Below are 22129 nucleotides of genomic sequence, written 5' to 3' on the forward strand. Positions count from 1 at the left end.
AATCTGGAGTAAACCTGACAAGGGGAGAACATGCAAGTGGGATGTGAACCCTGGTTTCCATACTGTAAGGCAGCAGCGCTAAAACTGCTTCACTGTGCTGCCCCTTATGTTTTGTTTTTGTTACTGATAGTTTCCTGCACTGTGCATTGTGCTTGCTAGGATAGGCTCCAGCCCCACTATGACCCTGCTCAGGTTTAACCAGGCTTAGAAAAATGTACAGTAGAGTATGGTAAGGTAAAGTATAAAGTCATTGACCTCAAATCTCTTTGGTATTGTTTTACAGACACTTCAGCTTCAGGTGTCAATCTCCAGTCATACCCATACAGTTAAGGATCAAAGTAGACCAAGGGTCTTTTCTGGGCTGGTGCTTCTCACATGAACTTTAAGCACTGCAATTCACCACTTGACCTAAAATGCAATGTACGTTTGCATGGATCCCTGCTTTTACTAATAGACAGCTCTTCTGATGCATTGTGTACCTCGGTTCATAAAACTGAAAGAATTGAGACTAAAACTGAAAAATATGAAGAACTACTACAAGCACTACATGATAGATAGATAGATAGATAGATAGATAGATAGATAGATAGATAGATAGATAGATAGATAGATAGATAGATAGATAGATAGATAGATATGGAATCTCACATGGACAAAATAACATAAATATAAATCATTTGCTGTTTTTGCAGCAAGTCTGAGTCCTGTTGCTACACAGGTCTGTGTAGAGTTTGACTCTCACTTAATCCCCAAATGACATTAACATAAATATAGGTGAAGAACGCAGCCATGTAAACATCAGTTGTGAAAATACAAATCATTTGAGGTGGAAGTGAACTACTGTATATAAAAGAGACAAGTAAAGGCACTGTATAAACTGAAGTAGACAACAAAAGACATTTTTTAATGTGTGAATGGATAGAGAATGAACAAAGAGGTATTACATAGACAGGTGTATGTGAAATGAATTATAGAAGATAGATAAGGCACTATATAATAGCTATGTCTTACTGATCCATGTGTCTGTCTGATATTTAACTCCTTATCTAGGTATCTTATATAATTCCTTCACATCTTCCTAGATTTAAAAGGAATTGTATATTAGATTACATTAATTACATTGACTTGTGCAGAGTATAAATATAGAGCCAATGAAATGCAGTTAGCATCTAACCAGAAAGAGCAACTACCAATATATTAATGTATTAAACCTCAATTGACAGTCAGACACAGATAGCGCACTATATTGTATCATAAATGTAGCAATAAATAGATAAGATAGATCACTACTGTATAGGACGGCCTTATTATTAGTTACAACATGTGAGAGATCCAGTTGGTTATGTTTCTTTTGTTTGTCCCGTTGCAACACAAGCAGATGAAGTGACTTCCTCAAGGTCACACATAGTAGCAGGACCTGAACCCATAGCCTCAGGGTTTGAAGACTGAAGCCTTAACCACTAAGCCACACTGCCTAATGTATAGTCTTTGTCTAGATGCCTAATTTCTGTCAAACCTGACTATCTATCATATAGTATGTTTTTCATATGCTTTGACCTATCAATCATATACTATTTTTCATGTCTCTGTATTGGTCTATTATATATTGTATTTATTTATCTGTATTACAGTATACAATTAATTTCACATCTACACTTAGACAGGTGTGAATGGAACAATATGAGAGGGATAAGCCATTATATTATATGACAGAAAAATAATTCCTTATGTATTTGACATCTACCTGTCATAAAGATAGTCAGCTATTAAAGGCACTATATGAGTGATGGATAGCTATGAAATAAATTATATAAGATAGATGCCATATAGTGTCTTATCTGTCCATCTTATACAATTCCTTTTATGTCCATTTATTATATAGTGCCTTCCCTACCTTAGATAGATAGATATGAAAGGCACTATATGATAAACAGGTGGATGTGCAAGGGGCTGCTTACCAATCTGTTATCTGGTGTATTATTAATCACATAGTGCCTTATTCATATGTCTCCATTCACACATACATTTTCTAAATCCACTTATCCAGAGCCGAGTTGTAGGAAGATGGAGCCTATCCCAGCAAATATTATGCATAAGGCATGAACAATCCCAGGACAGGATGCCAGATCCCTCACAGAGTATATTTATCTGTTTGTCTTACATGATTTATTCTTACAGATACACTGATTTTCAACCTCTACAGGGAACAAATCTAAACATAACATATTCCTGGATATGTCAATACCCAAGTACTATTTTTTTGCTTTCTGAATTCAACGAATTGAGAAAATGTATAGCATAAAATGTAGAATATGAAAATGTTTGGGCACCTTTTTCACAAATCACAGCCCCCAGATAGTTCTTATAGTCAGCTGGCGGCCTTTCTGTTATTTCTTTGGGAACTTTCCCCCCCCACTCTTCCCTGTAGAACACTTGTAGTTCAAACCTCAAACATCCAGTGCATGTAAGGTTGGGAGCATGCGCTGATAGCGAGTTGCCACAGCCACCACATGACATACCACCTGGATTGCCATGCAAGATGACCTAAGAATATTTTTGACAGCCATTCCATTTTAGTTCTTGTAGTAGTTTGTGCTTGATTTTCTGTAAAGAATACTAAATGGGACCTCCAGCCTAGTGGCACAGGGGACTGTGGTACAGAGTATCTCTTGAAGCTTGGTGTGACAATGGTGCTGTCACATTTGCTTCACTATTTCCTTGCTGCTGATATTTTAAAGGTCTATGCCAAAAGAATATATTTTTAATAAGGTTCTCTTTAACAAAACTGAAAAAATATCACATTTCCGTAGCAACAAGATTACCACTGAGATTACATTTTTTAATTATTATTTTATTGATTGCCAGTGGGTCATCATGTTCAGTTTACATTTATTGGTTATGACAAAAGTGTTCTGAGATTTCTCAGCTAAGGAAGATAGAAGTTTCAAGGTAAGGTAGTCTTCCTCATCAATGAAGGCTTCAGAGAGTGGCGAAGTGTTGCACGGTGAGTAGCGCACATGCAAGTAAAACTTTCACAGTAATAAAGACTATGAACCTACTTTGAGGCATGTTTTGGAACATTGTCTCCTTGTAATACTCACCCTCTTTTCAGCAATACTTTTCTTGCTCATGCCAGGATGTTGGCATCCAGGATTTGCCGACACTAACTACAGTACACTCTTAAAAATAATGGCTCTTCAATGGCATGTTATGGTTCTTTATTGGGTTGTGTGGTTTCTCATAAAACTATCGCTATTTTATTCTAGTAAGGGTTCTCTGCATATGAAGTTGGTTCTTTGTGCTTTGAAAAATGTCCTAGTGCAGGGGTAGGCAACGTCGGTCCTGGTGAGCCTCAGTGGCTACAGGTTTTCATTCCAACCCAATTGCTTAATTAGAAACCAATCATTGCCAATCTCAGACCTTATTTAATTTTATGGCTTGTTAGTCTGTGCAATGTAAGGCTCTTTTATCGTAGATTTTTTTCCTTTCCAAAGATATCATCCAAATGATATGAAGCCTAAAACAGATCATTTTCAGTCTGTCACATTTTTCTATTAAGTGTTTTATTAAATCAAACAGTACATGATGAACACACACAGATGTAATTGGAAAAAAGCTAGCTGGAGAACTGCTGGCTGCTTTGTCTTTTACATCTTATTGCTAATAAGGAGCAATTAAAACACTGAATGCAGCAGTTTAAGATTGAAATAAGCAATTAAGGTTGGAGAACCTTAACAAGCGAGACCACTAAAACGAAGCATCAAAATGTCACTTATGCAATATGTGCTTCATCAGCAATAATTGAGTTCTCGTTAAGGAACCGGGTTGGAACAAAAACCTGCACATACTGCGGCTCACCAGGACCGACGTTGCCTACCCCTGTCCTAGTGAGTAAAAAATAAACTGAAATCTTTAATGTATGCTGGGCTACCTAGCAGGACACTAACACATTAACAAAACCTGCACTCGGCTTGTGTTACTATATGCATGACTTATTAGTATTTCACAAATCTGTTACCATCTGTTTATGGTTATTTACTGTATGGCCACTGTTACAGATCTAAACATATGACTGTTCTTTCTGGAACCTTCATTCGAATGGGTAGGAGTCAAATATGGTTTCCCTGTGGCATCTCTCTGAAGAATCCATCTGGTTCGTTAAGAGTGTGCTTGCAAAATTTGGATGGATCAGAAATTCACCTCATGGCCAAACAGTTGTCAAGATGCTCTTTCCATCAAAAACATTCCCTTTTTTTGTTTTTCCCAAATGTACATTGGGTAATTGTGGCCAAAAAGTTTAACTTTTGTTTCAGCAGAGCCCTGTACATGAATATTACGATTTGTTTAAATATTGTGGAAAGATTTCCTTCTGATTATTCTTCCATGCACGTCACATTTTGTGCGAGAAACCCTGCCAACTGGACCACTTCCTCTCTATTCTGGTACCAGCGAAACCTTCCATCAGATTGTTTGCACTTACATGGCATTTCTTTCTTTGCATATCTGACCAATCTTCAAGCGGTTCTGAGATTTTTATCTCAATTTCAATAGTTCCCCTTAAGTAACATTTCTTAATGACACCGTAAGCAGTGAAAGCTGCCATCAGAACACGTGTATATTTTTATAGCCTTCCTCTGCTTTGTAAAAGTCAATTTTGTTGTATTTTCTAATCTTCAGTGAGCTGGTCCTGGGAGACTGTAGCTTTTGAGTGCTTAAGCTTAATTTGTCTTTCCCTGACTTAAGTGAATTAAATTCAAATAGCCAAAAAAAAAAAAACGTGGATAGGATAAACTAGGAGTTTGCCCACGCTTTTCTACACAATACCGGTTATGTTATTTTTCCAGTCTGTTAAATGCAGCAAATACATATAAGAGATGGTGCACTAACTAATAATGCAAGGCACTTTATCACATAGACAAAGCACAAAAAAAAGTTATATAACTCAAATGTTTGGATAAGTTAAAATGACATAAGGACATTTATCCAAATGACCTAAGGAGATATGATCTGCTCAATATAAAACATATTTATCATCTGTAAAAATAAGTCAAACGTCATTTATCATCCGCTAAGTTTCTATAGTTAATGTAGATAATGAAAGAAACTCAATGAGAGAGAGACAGAGGCCAGATATATAATAAAAAATATTGATAGTTAATGAAAGTCACAAAACGAAAGATTAGATAAATAAACAGACGAGCGCTGACGGTTGGAGGATCAGTTTTTATCTTTTTTTCGTCCTGACAGTGAAGCTATCAGCCTGCGGTTTTTGGGTGCTGCTTACTTCCTTCTCTCACTGGAGTACACGTAGATGCATAAAGTATACAGCAGGTATAAGCAAGTGTTATAACATCAAAAAATATTAACAAAGCGTGTATTCAGAAAACAGGAAATAATTACAAGACAAATTACCATGTCAACGCTGAAGTAGACTCTTGGTATATTTGGCCGATATGTCCACATCAGTTACCATCAGCGCCGTGTTCAGGTATTGTTCCTGCCTTTAGCTCGAAGGTTGGCGAGATTGGCTCCAGCTTCCCCACGACCCTATCCTTGATAAGCGGAATGAGAAGACAGATGGACTTTCATATTGCGCCTTTCTCAGGGAATGCCACCCTCTTCTTACAATATATGAGCAGCACTGTTTTACAAAGCCGTCAGTCTATGGGGTGCAGTTGCCGCTAACTTACGTTTTTATTACTGACAGGGAATTCAGGAATGCATGAGAGAGCTCATTTTCTTAGAGAAAGTGAGTTGGCTTACTGGTTTGCGCCCCAGCTGCAGCTCTCCCGTGACCTGAGTTCGACTGAAACCCCCCACAGTTTCATATCTGAGATAGAAATTAATGTTACTGTAGCTTTGTGGAGTGTGTACCCTGTGATAAACTCGTCCCGTACTCGGTTGGTATCGGCTTTTCGCCCTCACAACTCTGAACCGTGAAGGAGGACCTGGTCGCTGCTGGAACTGTTCAGGGTGCTGACTGTAGCCGCCATGCCATTTGCTGCCCTCTATTCTCCTTCTTTACATCACCCGAACGGGCGCCACGCCCTCTTTGAAGGTCCATGCATGTTCCTCTAGTTTTCTGGGGCATATTTGGTGCACAAAGCAATAAAATTAACGACGGGGCTCGTGGTGGTTGCCGGAAGTATTAAGTATTACAAAAGCTTGGTTCACACAAAGGGCTCGTGCGCAATAAACGCTTGCATTGCGCTTAGGCGTTAGCAGCTTCACTTGGTGGGTGCAAGTCTTTTGCTCATAGGATCCTAAGTACAAATGGAAATCACCAGAATCTGGGTTCCTATTGTGAAGCGGCGATGTTCCTCTAATTTTTCGGAACTGCTTAGCAAATGCGGCATTTAAAAGAGCGCTGAAAAGAAACCAACCTCAGAAAAAAATACCTCAAGTTGCTCCTCGTCGCCCCCCACGCAAATGAACAAAAGCGGCTTCTGCCTGTTTGACGGACAGGCGCTGACCCCACTGCTCCCACTTTTACTCATTCTGGAGACCGGAGTGGGCATTGTGGGCAATGGGGTGGCTCTCTGGATTTTTTGTTTTTACCTGAAACCATGGAAGACCAGCACAGTGCTCCTAGTGAACCTGGCACTTGCCGATTTCATGTTACTGCTCGCCCTGCCATTCCGTATCAGTTACTACCTGCGGCACAAGGACTGGATTTTTGGAGATGCTTTCTGCAGGATCAATCTGTTCATGTTGGCCCTGAATCGCACCGGAAGCATCTTCTTTCTGACCGTGATCGCCTTGGATCGCTACTTCAAGGTGGTCCACCCGCACAGCCGAATCAACTCACTGAGCGTCCGTCAGGTGATTTGCACTGCTTGCGGGATGTGGACCCTAGCCATTGGCCTAGCGAGCATGATTCTGACTGAGTCACACTTGTTTCCGAACCAGACGCAGGATGCCCTCACTCAGTGCGACAGCTTTGCCATTTCGATGTACTCTGCATCTGTCAGTTACTGGTATTATGTCCTCTTCTTGGTCGAATTCTTTGTACCTTTGCTGGTCACGCTTTTCTGTGCCATGGCTGTGATCACAAGATTGCATAAGAGGGACCTGGACAAGCAGACCCGCATCAAGCGGGCATTAGTTTGTTTGTGCGTGGTCGTGGTCGTTTTTGTCGTTTGCTTCTTGCCCAGCAAAGTCACACGAATCGCAATTTGGGTCACTCGGGCATCTCACGAAGCGGACTGCGAAGGACTGCGAAATCTGGACAACGCATTTTACTTCACTGTTTCTATTACATACCTAAACAGCGTCCTAGATCCGCTAGTCTACTTCTATTCCAGCCCAACGTTCAGAAGGGCTTCCAGAAAGATGGTCAGCTACATCCGCAAGAAGAGGCGAGCGAGCGTCTGCGAAAAACCAAGGGATTCGGGATTTGAGGAAACCAGCAACTCACACAGTGTGGAGATGCTATGAGCCACTGCCACAAACAGGTGTTGACTGAAAATCTCAGCTTCAGGGTCCCGCGTCTTGTGCGTTCCCCAACCCTCGGGGTATAGCGCAGCTCTGACATGCGGGGTAAGCTGCCCCCTGGATCCGGTGAAACGAGCACCCTGCTGGAGGAATCGTCCTGTAAAATGAAGATCTGGAGTGGACCAACATGCCGGGCGCAGCGCTTAACGCATCACCGCCAGCAGCTTGGGACACAACTTGAGGTGACAATGTCACGATCTGTAAAAAGAGACGTTTGGTGTCAACGAGTCAAATGGCTCATGGACGACCGCTCATTCGGAACAAGTTTATTAATAAAAATAAGAATAAACTGATTGACTATACGCTTGTGTAGCTTAATCAAAGCGCTTTGCATAGATAATGTATAGAATCCAAATCGATGAGGCTACTGCAAATGTCAAGCGCCGACTGCTTTGTGCACGCATTAATGTGTAGTAAAGCCATGCAGTTCAGCGAGTGCTTTGGAAATTTTCAGCATCTGAGTGAGAAAGCTTTGTAGTGATTGCAATCACACTCTTTGTAAGATTATTATATAAATTAAACACATATATTGCATATATTTTCATTATTATATTTACATACATATACAAATACTGTATATCACACACATATTATATATATATAAATACGCATGGACTTAAAATAGCCAAAAGGTTAAACGTGAGGCACACACTGTACATATAACTGTATATCTATCTATACAAACATCTCTGTTCATGACGATATATCTACAGATCTCTCTTTCGTTATCTATACTTTCATACATTTTGTGAGTGGACACTGATCATTTATCCACCCATTTCAATTCCAAGTTGGCCCAGTGTTGTGAGGCACCAGGTATACAAGGCAGAAAATGGTTCAGGACAGAGTGTCAGTCCATGTACATAATGTACATACTAACTCTCACTTTTATCTGACCAACTTTAAGGTGTCATTCTGCAGCCTTCACGCCTTTTGTGGGGAGAAAGCCCACGCATAGGCAAGGGGAATTTTCAAACACCACACTGCCACTTTTCAGCCTGATGATCAGATGAAGGTATGAGGCAATGTCTCTATGTTCCTTGATTTGAAGGTACTTTACAATACCTTTAAATGAAGAAGTTGCTTTTCTGGGGATTATATTATGTAATTTCGTATGGCAAACCAAATCAAAATTTACAGATATCTCAAAATAAACTTCATATACTGTATCCAACAATACATTTTACTTTTAAGATATGTGAGCTTGTTGCCAGAGAGCTAAATGCTACTTTACATTTTAAGATGATTCAAAATAATTACATGCAAATTTCAAGATATCTCAAATACATTTCAAAATATCTTGAATGCATTGTATGTATTTTAAAAAATATCTTCAAACCACTTCCTGTAAAATGTCCTGTTCTTTTAATAGAACTTTCTGTCTATTTTAAGATATCTTGAAATGCATTATGCTATTCTGACCAGAAACACACATTAAGATGCATGAAATACACCTGAGGTGTCTAAAAATATAAATGATAGCTATCTGAGACATGAGTCAGTATGAAGATACCTCAAATACGTTAAGATATTTTAAGATATCTGGAAATATAATCAATGTAACATCCAGATCATTTTGAAAATCTGATTTTGTAATGATTGGTAATGCATTTTGAGATATACTTTCTTGTCAATTTTAAGATATCTCAAATTAATCTCAAGATGCATTAATATAGACAGGATGCCCTATTGAAAACAGGCAACTTAACAGGAAGTTATACTGAGATAACTTGAATTGCATTCTGGATATCTCAGAATGTCAAGAGACCTATTTTAAGATATCTTGAAATGTACTTGAGATAACTCTAAATCCACAGGAGCTTATTTTAAAATATATTGAATTGCATTTCAGATATCTTAAAATGAACAGATAAAAGAATGTATTTGAGATCTGAAAATGTATTTAGCATATCTTGAAATATACATATTTTCAGAAGTCAGTAATTAACTTTAAGATATCTTAAATGCATTTCCAGATATCTCTAAATGTTAAATGGGCTTGTCATATTTTCAACATATCAAAGACCGCTGAACCTTTCTTGTATATTGAAGATATTTATACAAAAGACAACCAATAGCCATTGAAAGGCACTTTAAAAAATGTACTGCAATGAACAGTAAAAGCAGTTTCTCCACATATACATTGTGGCCAAAAGTGCACACACTTTGTCTTCTTCATCTAGAGAGCCTGGCCAGTGCAGCACATGGCTTTTAACCAAGTAGCCAAATGCTCCTACTAAGGCATTCTCTTTTGGCTGTTTGGAATGTCAGGTTTTATTTCAACCCCAAAATATGGACAGGGGAGACAGGTATCTTTTAACATAACATACATTTGGCAATGGTGTTTCACAACATACAGAGTTCCTCCATAGGTATACGCAGTAGCCCATGGATGCCTGGTGAGATAAATTCTCCATTTGACAGTAAGCAAAAGAGGCCAGCAAAAATATAAGCATCCTTTTAAGGTAATATTTATAACTTTAAGCTGAATTTTCTAGCTACTTTAGCTGCACATCAAGACAGGAGCTACAGGCTTAAGCTGGACCTTATTTTACTGAGGTTATCTTTTCTGGACTGTAGCCTGTCTGCAGTAGCTGATTGTAGCTGATTGGGCATTGCTTAGCCACTGCAGGTGAACAGGGCAAAATGTTCACCATTTTGGTCTCAATAAATTCATATGGGTGAAATCTACTGGATAATTCAGTACAGGGCAGAGACGAGGTCAGAATGTTCAAAGTGGGTTAAATTTGGGTGGACAGGCCATAATTGTGAGACACGGAAAAATAAAAATCCAATGAGTCATCAGTGTGGTGCATCATACAGTAGCTTATCACATTAATCCTAAACAAGCAATGAACTTCGGCACTAATGTTTACACAAATAAAACGGGAAACATGTCCAAAATACTGTAGTTAGACTTCAGATAGTAAAATCAGCAGCACCAGATGTACATACCAAAAATTGCGCATGCAGCCACTGACCGACTGCGAGCTACAGAATGGAAGGGGAAGAGCTCACAAATTTTGGACAGTTGCAGAGTATAAGAGAAAAGAAAATACATTAACATTGGCTTGGCAGATGCTTTTTTCCAAAGCGACTTACAAATACTTTGCATAAGGGATATTAAAAATGGATAAAACAATGTAATAAAATCAAACAAAACCAACAGCCCTAAACTTTGAAGATACATTACAATTAAAAAAGTTATAACATTCAAAACACTAAACTGGTGCCTAGGAGATAAGACAGATCCTAATTTATTTTTATAACCGCTGGAGATATAATTGTCACTTTAGGAATTGTCTCATAGCTTTGAATTATTTAATCATGTGTGCTGTAATTGTCTTATCATCTTGTCATAATTGTTTATTCTGTAAGAGCCCACACCTCAAAAGGCATAAGGCCTTACTTTGTCTTTATTTTAAGGGGCTTAGGGGTTGCGCTAGGAAAATGCATGAGGGTCTCTGAAAACGTAGACATCTAGACAATGGCTGGGGGACATTTCTGAAGACTGAATAACCCAATGGAAAGAGACGGGAACACCTTAGTAGACCAGTAGAGGTCATCTAGATTCACAGTAAAATCAGTAAAGTACATTGCTCCTTACTGTGTTAAAGTGAACCTTCAAAGTGCAATATATGGAAAGAGCAGGCCTATGTATCCTCATAATGTAACACTGGTGATTTTGCTGTGTGGAGAGCTGCCTGGCCGTCTGATCAGGGGGTGAGCACGATTTGATTTGTTACCTGTTTGTCACTTGCATGTGCAGCTAATCTAATTTGAGATTGAGACGAGAACCTTTTTTGAAATCCCAAAACAGGGCAACAGGAAAGAGAAGACCATAGAGATGATACAACAAATACAACAACATATTTAGACAATTTGCTGTCTTTTCTTGCACCTTTTAGCAAAGTTATTTTTCAGATTAAAAAGTGTAATTGTGAAATTGGTCAAATGAAAATACCCAAACAACTGAAACCACATGTCTTCCAGCTTAAGGCCGCTTTAGTTGTTTTCATAACATAATGGTGGAACAGTGGAGGATGAGACAACGGCTAGAGTGACCATTTTATGAAGTTGTTGAGGAGGGGATGTGTAAACCACAGTAATCTCTAAATCAGAATCAGAGCAAGATTTTGATTTGGTTGCCACTGGATGTTGTAGGATTCTCTATTCTTCTCCTATGCGACATACAGTCATATGAAAAAGTTTGGGAACCCCTCTTAATTCTTTGGATTTTTGTTTATCATTGGCTGAGCTTTCAAAGTAGCAACTACCTTTTAATATATGACATGCCTTATAGAAACAGTAGCATTTCAGCAGTGACATTAAGTTTTTCGGATTAACAGAAAATATGCAATATGCATCATAACAAAATTAGACAGGTGCATAAATTTGGGCACCCCAACAGAGACATGACATCAATACTTAGTTGAGCCTCCTTTTGCCTCTAGATGCTGTCCTCCTATACCCTTTGATGAGTGTCTGGATTTTGGAAGGAGGTATTTTTGACCATTCTTCATACAAAATCTCTCCAGTTCAGTTAAACTTGATGGCTGACGAGCATGGACAGCCTGCTTCAAATCATCCCATAGATTTTTGATGATATGCAAGTCAGGGGACTGTGACGGCCATTCCAGAACATTGTACTTCTCCCTCTGCATGAATGCCTTTATAGATTTCAAACTGTGTTTTGGGTCATTGTCTTGTTGGAATATCCAACCCCTGCGTAACTTCAACTTTGTGACTGATGCTTGAACATTATCCTCAAGAATTTGTTGATATTGGGTTGAATTCATCCGACCCTTGACTTTAACAGTCCCTGAACTAGCCACACAGCATGACAGCATGATGGACCCTCCACCAAATTTGACAGTAGATAGCAGCCGTTTTTCTTGGAATGCAGTGTTCTTCTTCTGCCATGCAAAGCACTTTTTGTTATGACCAAATAACTCAATTTTTGTCTCATCAGACCAAAGCACTTTGTTCTAAAATGAGTCTGGCTTTTCTAAACGAGCATTTGCATACAACAAGTGACTTTGTTTGTGGCGTGAGTGCAAAAAGGGCTTCTTTCTCATCACCTTGCCATACAGATGTTCTTTGTGCAAATTGCGCTGAATTGTAGAACAATGTACAGATACACCATTTGCAGGAAGATGTTCTTGCAAGACTTTGGAGGTGATCTGTGGGTTGTCTGTAACCATTCTCACAATCCTGCGCATATGCCGCTCCTGTATTTTTCTTGGTCTGCCAGACCTGCTGGGTTTAACAGCAACTGTGCCTGTGGCCTTCCATTTCCTGATTACATTCATTACAGTTGAAACTGACAGTTTAAACCTCTGAGATAGCTTTTTGTAGCCTTCCCTTAAACCATGATACTGAATAATCTTTGTTTTCAGATCTTTTGAGAGTTGCTTTGAGGATCCCATGCTGTCACTCTTCAGAGGAGAGTCAAAGGGAAGCACAACTTGCAATTGACCACCTTAAATACCTTTATATCTCATGATTGGACACACCTGTCTATGAAGTTCAAGACTTAATGAGCTAATCCAACCAATTTGGTGTTGCAAGTAATCAGCATTGAGCAGTGACATGCATTCAAATCAGCAAAATGACAAGGGGACCCAAATTTTTGCACAGCCAGTTTTTCACATTTGATTTAATTTCCTAAAAATCTTTGTTCGGAAAACACCCCAGTACACAGATGTTCCTGGGAAATGAAAGACATACCACTGTTATCTTTTTTGTTGAAAGTAAATTATTATGCAGGCTGAGAGGGGTTCCCAAACTTTTTCATATGACTGTATATACCAGCCAAAAACAGGCTTTTAAAAAAATTGTTATTGAATCATATCACCTTAAGTGCTGTGTCATGCCTGTCCACCAAGGACAGATCCGATGTTGCAAATTTTTTGTCACTCACCAAGTCCACAAATTGTGTCTATGCTTGCGTAAGGGATAGGGTGTATTGTTAAATGTATAGTAAACAATGTTTGCTTCTCATAGCTTCATGAATCTCTATATGAGTGACTATAAGATGCCACTACCAAGCTCTCTGGGTAGAGAGAAACTCAATCAAACCATCTTGTTTAAAAAAAAAAAAATTATCTATTGGTTTGCAACACAGATATCTAATTAGTGTATAAGCAAATGCAAAACAATCATGCATTATTGGACAGGAGCAGGCAACCCCTGCAGTTCAGTCTCTGATAGGTGATTACTGGTTACTTTATTTCTTATTATTACACTGACACCACTTTACAAGTCAACTAACAACATTTGAGATGCAATTGGCTATGCTTCTTTTGTGTTTTTTACCCAATTAGAGCACAGGCTGGTGAACTTATTTACTCAAAGTCACATAGCGTCACCAGTGGGATTTGAACTCCCAACCTAAAGGTTTCCACTGCAAAGTCTTAACCACTGTGTCACACTGCAAGCGTCTTGTACACACATACACACACAAATAGTTATGTATATGTAGGCTGAAAGAGGTTTGAATATGTTTGTGTCAACTTCACTACTAAACGCCTTTGTACAAAGCCACGTAGAGAAAGGAAAAAAAAAAAAAACAACACACAAACTAGGGAGTTGGGAGGGCAGTCAGCATTTTATCATGGAAAACTCAAAGTCTCCCCCAACCAATCTCCCACTCTTTGATCAGACATCCATGTATGTATAGCAATTGCCTTCAAGACAGAGTGGGTTGAGCACCGCAAATTCACTTTTCCTAGGGCAACAAAAAACCTACAGCTTGTACTGAGTCAGGCAGATTATGATCAGTGTAAAAAATAAACTCTTAAAAATAAAGGTGCCATTGTCTTTCTTTTGAGCGATGCCATAGGGGAACCATTTGTGATTCTCAAATGACTCATCTACATGAAGGTTCCAGAAAGTACCTTATTTAATTAGATCTGTAACAGGCTTCATTGAGTAAATAACCATGAAGAGATGGTAACAGATTTAAGAAATACCATAGGTCACGATTTTAAAAGGACTTTTACTGCACACATACAGTAAGAGGATTAGTCCACGTCTTCTTATCCTGTTAGTATCGTACTAGGTAGCCTACGGTACTTTAAATATTTCAGTTATTTTCCACATATTAATATGTTTTTCAAAGCTCACAGAGCCAACTTCATATGTAGAGAACCTAAACAGAATGATGTTGCTTTGCCAAACAATAGTTCTTCAATGAACCACACAACCCAGTAAAGAACCATAAAGTGCCATTAAAGAAACAGTATTTTTAAGAGTGTAGATGAAGCTTGGAAATGTACCAGAAATAACCTGTTTAGTGTTCCCCTGGTCACCAATGTTTTTTGTTACACTTATTCAAACTCTGACTATCCATATTTGTAAGCAAACAGATGTTTGAAGAATCATAAAGTGGGGATTGGAACAGAAAATAATCTCTTTATACAGATGACATTGCACTTTATATCTCCAAACTATATTTGTCATTGCCAGGAATATGAGGTATAGTGAAAGAATTTCACATAATTTGTGGGTTTAAGATTAAATTGAATACAATCCCATTATTCTATACTCTTGGCTTTCAATTGTCATTCAGTTTTCTACAGCTATATCACCACTGGTTCAATATCTCAAGAGTCAAAGATTCTAAAAGGATTTTTTTAAAAGATGAAATCATTATATTAGGAGTGGGAATTGGGATGCTCAGGAGAACCTGAAAATTGCTCCAGGGCACTGTACAATGGCTGACCCTATGCTCTGACCTCCAAACATCAAGCAAAAATTTCCCTTCGAGGATTAATAAAGCATATTTTAAAAAAAAAGTCAGAAAGCTAGCTAAGAACAAAACACAATAATGAGAATTAATCTGAATATTTAAAGTAAAATAAAATCACAAATTGAAATGGAAGCAAATATTTACAGAGAGGTGTGTCCTAAACAGGTATTTCAGTACACAAGTTTTTCCTTTGGATTGAATTAGAGTTCAGACACCAGTCTATGTGTGCTTTCATTTTTAATAATGGTAGCATATTGATGTCACATGTTGAAATGCCATAGGAGGTGTTATTATTAGCAACAATATAGCTGCAGCCATACTACTAGCATGGAAAATGGCAACACCAATCAGAAAAAAACAAAACCTTAAAAACAGTAGTATGATGATGTCACAAAAGAATAATCCATCCATCCATTTTCCATCCATCCATCCATCCATTGTCCAACCCGCTGAATCCGAAAACAGGGTCACGGGGGTCTACTGGAGCCAATCCCAGCCAACACAGGGCACAAGGCAGGAACCAATCCTGGGCAGGGTGCCAACCCACCGCAGGACACAAACAAACACACCCACACACCAAGCACACACTAGGGCCAATTTAGAATCGCCAATCCACCTAACCTGCATGTCTTTGGACAGTGGGAGGAAACCCACACAGACACAGGGAGAACATGCAAACTCCACGCAGGGAGGACCCAGGAAGCGAACCCAGGTCTCCTAATTGCGAGGCAGCAGCGCTACCACTGCGCCACCGTGCCTCCCCAAAAGAATAATAAAACATTGCTAAAGCATTCTTGCCAAAATCTAATTAGAAAATATCAAGGTAGATGGTTGTGTCTTCATCTTAAATTGCTGGAAGAACAAAATAGTGTCAAAATGAATATTCTCATATAGCTATTGTATTTTTTCAAAGTGTTCCTATATAAATAAATATTTCTGTAAAAATAGGAATGACTTTTCTCTGCGATTCAAAGAAGAAATTAATTAAACAAAAAAAAATCATATCACCAATATTTATAGTACAGAGTCCTATGGCACTACCTAATTTCAAATTCTACTAGAGGACTACACATAAATGTATTCTAAGTCTTCGGCTAAAAGCACAAATAAATTAAATTAGAAAAGCTTTGTTGGCTGTGGAGAGGATATCCTGTTCCTGCATCCCCTTCATATTTTGTTCTGTACATCCAAACACCATTGGTTTACCACTCAGAATTTGCTAACAGTGTACCGAAAATACATTCAATTCCAGATGTTACTATCAATTACACCTGTGCATGACCATCATCTTATCCAGCAATCCTAAACTTACTATGTTTTCCATACATGGAAGATTCTTGGTATTGGAAACCATACAGACTTCTATATTGATAATACATTTTCATTCTTTGATGATTGATATCTCATATTTAGTCTTCCTGCAACTAATTTTCTCTGTTTTATTGAAGTCATGCATTTTTCCAAATCACACCTGCAAGATTTCCCTTATCCTCTTTTATTATATGTGATAGAATCTGTATCATCTTGTAAGAATGAAGATATAAGCAGTATTTCTATGCTCCACTACTTGCTGTCAAAAAGTCAGCACTGGGAAAGGGTCTTCTCAATCAGAATTTACATATGGAATAGAACTCAGCTGTTCACAAGTTATATATCTCATTAGTCTGTGCAAAGCATAACGTGATTTAGCTAACAATTATGCACTGCAAGCACTTATCGCAAGTTAGGGCATCTAAAATGTACTGAGGCCAAGGCCTTAATTGTGAACAATGTTGTCAGGTACCTGCCTCGCTTACCCACATGTTTTGGGACTGTCCTACATTCAGTCATTTCCAACACTACTTGACAGGTAGATAAGGGATTTATTGCTCAATACAGTCTAATATTTCCAACCCAGGAACAGCAGGGACTGGAGCATCCATTAACAAGTATACGTCAGCGTACAGAGAGGTGGTCCAGCATCTAACAATGTGTTATTCCAACAATTACCTAGCCCTGAACATCATGAAGGCCAAGGTGCTCATAGTGGACTACAGGATGTCCAAAGGCTGTGTCATCAATGGAACTGTGGTTGAGCATGTCACCAGCTTTAAGTCCCTGGGCATTCACATTTCCAATGATCTTTCATGGTCCCTCAATACCTTGGTTAAGAAGATACAGAAATTCCAAATATCTTGTCAAGATTCTAGTGTAATTCTACCACTGCACCATCAAGAGCATTCTGACCAATTTTACCAAAAGTATGGTATAATAACTGCACCCTCCAAGACTGGAAATCCTTGTAGTTGGAGATGAAACTACCCAGTACATCGCCCTACTGAATTCAAAATCCAAATGCTAAGCCAACTTCAACCTTCCCAACTCACCCTTAAACCAGACATGCACACCTTTGTATTCTCTATATTCATATTTTAACTCTCAGTAATTATTCCTTATATACTCTTGACTTAATCTTGCCTGTACACATCCCTCATTGCTGTATGTATTTGTATTTAACTGATTTATTGCATTTCTGGTTAGATGTTAAACTGCAATTTGTTGTCATGCTATTTGTACTGTACTGTGTTCAATGATAATAAAGCTGAATCTACTCTAATCTAAATTACCTAATGGTACAATATAATGATATAAGCTCGGACAGATGCATGCCATGTCTTTATCAAGCTGTAATGCTGTAAAAAGGCAGATAACTGTTGAGCAATACTGTGGCTATAGACATTATGGATACAGTAGATCAGTTTTTGCAGCAGTCTCTAACAAGCCAATAAACTCTATTTTCTGAGCTGTTTCGCAAAGGGGGAAAATGTAGACTCCATATGGACAGAAAAGCAATATTATAAAGATGAATGTACTCAACAATTCTTATTGATCTGGCGAGCGCTATTTTATTAAATGGATAAAACTGTGTGTAAATGATTGTGACATACATCACTGTTTAGCCAGGAGTGCAAAATGAGGCATACTATACACTAATGGGATTGAATCCACCCCAACCCAGTGCGACGGGAAGGCTCACTGCTTTGGCAAATGAAGTGGCTTTGGACAGCACTGCCTTCACGAGCTAAGAAGGAACTCACAATTGTTACCAGAGTGAAGGGACAGCTCATGTTTCAAATTGTTTAGTAAAAGCCTTTATTCCCTTGTGGAATTGTCTGCTATTTTATTCACTGAACAGGTTTCCTCTAATAGGCAGCAGCACTTTCAGATGATGTAAATGCAGAACTTCCCAAACCTGCTTATACAAATAAAGGAGAAGCAAAGATGAAGTGCAGTGTTTCACCTCACATCAAATACTTGGTTCTTTACGTTATATTCAGTAAGAAGGAAGTCTACTTTACTGGAAACTGACGCTTTGGTTTTTGGTGTTTATTTGGTCATCTTTATCTTACCAATGAAACATTTTAGAATACGTGTTTCACTTCACATAGCCATGTGAAGCCTCTTCAATGGACTTTAGTATAAATAACTATTTAAAATTGACTTTTTGTCAATAGTACTTCTGACAATGTTGATAGAAAGGCACCTGGACCAAACTAAAGACCAAAAATACACTGCTCAAAAAACTAAGGGAACATTTAATCATTGCAGTCTAACACCAAGTCAATGAAGCTTCATGGATATCTTTCCATCCAGTTAGGAAGCATAAGTGATTGTGAATCAACTTCACCTGCTTTGGTGCAAATGAAAGTGGCAACATGTGCACCCATAAAGGGGGTGGTGGCCACAGACAACAGCTCTCTGCTTATCCTTTCTGACTGATTCTTCTCTAGTTTCGAGGTTTGCTAGTGTCCTTATCACTACTCGTAGCATGAGGTGGTCCATACAGCTGATGCAAGTTGTACAGGCAGTCCAGCTCTTCCAGAATGGCACATAGATGCCATCGAAAGAACATCTGCTATGTCATCCAGCAGAATCTCAAGAGCATGGAGGAGAAACCAGGAAAACAGGCCGTTACACAAGAAGAAGAGCATCAACCTAGCAGCAGTACTGGTATCTGCTCCTTTGTGCGAGAATAGGTGGAGCACTGCCAAAGCCCTACAAAATGACCTCCAGCTGGCTACTGGTCTGCATGTTTCTGACCAAACTGTCAGAAAGAGACTCCATGAGGGTGGCATGAGGGCCCAATGTGCTCTAGTAGGAACTGTACTCATAGCTCATCACCATGCAGCTCAATTGGCATTCGCCAGAGAATACCATAATTGGCTGCTCTGCCATTGGTGCTCCGTTCTCTTCACAGATGAGAGCAAATTCCACTGAACACATGTGACAGATCCAAAAGAATCTGGAGATGCCATTTTGAAGGTTATGCAGCCTGCAATATCATCCAGCATGACTGGTTTTGTGGTGGATCAGTGATGGTCAAGGGAGGCTTATCCTTAGAGATCTCCATGTGTTAGGCAAGAGTTCCCTGACTGCTGTTAAGTACCAGGATGGAATCCATTGTCATACCTTGCACTGGTGCAGTGGGTCATGGGTTCCTCCTGGTGAAGGACAATGCCTGGCTTCATGTGGCCAGAGCGTGTTAGCAGTTTCTGGATGACAAAGGCACTGATGCCACTGCACATGTTATGTAGCGGTGCATTTGACGCCACCAAGTATCACCACAGACTATCTGGGTCCTCACAGATGCCATGATCCAGGTCTGGGAGGAGAAGGACACCATCCACCATCTCATCAGAAGCATGCCCAGATGTTGTCAGGAGTGCATACAGGCATGGGAGGGCCATACACACTACTGAGTCACTATAAATTGCCATGATGAATTTCACTTAAATTGGATTAGACTGTAATTTCAATTTATGACTTTGTATTTTATGGAGTTGATGATTCTGACCCTCAATAGGTTGCTGATTTTGGTTTCCATTGATCATTGTTACATCATTTTGTTCTCAACAAACTACACAGTATTACTCAGTTTACTTTGTTTATTGAGATTTAAGTGTTCCCTTAAGTTTTTGAGCAGCGTAGAACCAATGGTCAGATTTGTAATCACATACCTCTCCTCAAAAACAATGATTCCTTATAGGATGAATTCCTTGGAAGATTTCCAAAGAGACATTGGATTTGCAACTTGGACAATGCCCTGTACACTCATAAAAGAAACTGAATGGAGACCTCCTCATCTATTTGTTCATATCCATAACTTCATTGCAAAATATTTTTATTTTTTTCCGTTATCATGTTGCAAGATGCCAGAATCTATAACAAGATGACTGAGTGGAAAGCATTAACTTATTTGAGATAGGACCCCAAACCATTGAAGGGCGTACTCACGCTGTGGCCATTTATTGTCAATACTGGCCATTGGTGTAGCGGCCTGACTGACTCAAACCGAGATTTTGAAACCCATTAAGAGAGCAAAGTGCATGGCTGCTAGCACAAAATGAATGGAACATTAACTGCTCTGAAATTTTTTTTTGTTTTGTTATGTATTTTGGGTCTATGGTAATTTGGGGTGGGGGTGGGTCATGGTGTTGTGTGTTTGATCTGGAATCCCACAATGTTCAGTGATGCTGCAGACTTTAAACAGTTTGTATTACATCTTTCTGTTCTGCATATAAGTGCAGTAGTAAATGTAGTTAATATGGCAATATTGGTTGTAATGACATTCTTATCAATTTATATTTTAAATCTTTAATAAGGCTGGATTGCCCACCGTTGCATCCCATGTGTGCTATGAATGACATGAGCAATAGGAGTGAGAAGTCTGTCAGTACCAAACAGAAGAGAAAAACTCTTAGGGTAAAACTTTTCCCAAGAATTGAACCAAAGAAAATCTGGGAAATGGAAGAGGAAGATGCTGTGTACCGATACCTACACCAGGTGGTTTTAATTGGTAAATAAGAATGAGAATAAGAATAAGAAATGAGGCAATCAATCAGAGGTACAACAAAAGTGGCAGAGATATCTAGGAAAATACAGGAAAGTAGGTTGAAGTGGTATGGACATGCAATGAGGGCAGACCACGAATATGTTGGCAAAAGAGTGATGGGAATGGAAGTACAGGGGAAGAGAAAATGAGGGAGGCCAAAGCAGAGTTGGATGGATAAAGTAAAAGAAGATCTGAAGGAAAAGGGCTTGAATGGAATGGAGGTGCAGGATTGTTCAAGTATATCAACCCCCCTACCAAAAGAAAGGTAGTAAAAAATACGTGCTAACCCAGAGAGGTCTGTAGAGTCCTAGAAACATGACTTGCACAAAAAATATGGACACAATACAAAGGATGGCATAAGGAATAAAACTGGACCAGAATATGATCATGTATGGTTGTTTTAACTAATACAGAAATACAGAAAAAAGAAATAGGTACTGGCAGATGATAAACAATGTTAAAAAGAATTGTGGGAAAGCAGATCTGTTCTTACTTGTAAAAGAAAACTAATCCTAGAAGGATATATTACAGAAAATCACAAGCAAAAGACCAAAAAATGAGTACAAGTAGTAGTGAGAAGGAAAATATATAAAAGTTAACACAATATATCCCTTTTTAATATGAGCTTTACATTTTAAGAAATGTCTTTCTAGATGTGTAAAATCTAATTTGCACCTGCAGTAAATGCAATGATAAAGCAGCCGTACCACCTGGAGTACTAAAGCTAAGGATGTTCAAGTGCAGCCAGTACTTGGATGGTAGACCATCTAGGAAAAGCTTGGGTTGCTGCTGAAGGAGATGTTGGTGAAGCTGTCAGAGGGTGTATAACCAGGGGTCTAGGATCGTACTGCCCAATTACAGTTAGGGGGACACTGCAGTAAAAAAAGGAGTCAGAAATTTCCTGGTGTCCTGGCTAAATTACCCATTACAGCCTTGTCATTTCTGAGCTCCTGATCATCCCCTGCCTCTTATTGTCTAACCCTCTCTTTCATCCATTCCCTGCCTAACAG

General features: G+C 38.9%; 1 protein-coding gene across 1 annotated transcript; it reads left to right on the top strand.

Annotated features, from left to right (window-relative positions):
* Window positions 1-6210: 6210 nt before the first annotated feature.
* LOC114668642 (hydroxycarboxylic acid receptor 2-like) lies at window positions 6211-7763 on the top strand. The gene has a single exon (XM_028824512.2). The coding sequence runs from the start codon at window positions 6430-6432 to the stop codon at window positions 7435-7437; it is 1008 nt and encodes a 335-aa protein (XP_028680345.1). The 5' UTR covers window positions 6211-6429; the 3' UTR covers window positions 7438-7763.
* The last annotated feature ends 14366 nt before the right edge of the window (window positions 7764-22129 follow it).

This window comes from Erpetoichthys calabaricus, chromosome 18 (assembly GCF_900747795.2).
Source record: "Erpetoichthys calabaricus chromosome 18, fErpCal1.3, whole genome shotgun sequence".
NCBI classification, from domain to species: Eukaryota; Metazoa; Chordata; class Cladistia; order Polypteriformes; family Polypteridae; genus Erpetoichthys; species Erpetoichthys calabaricus.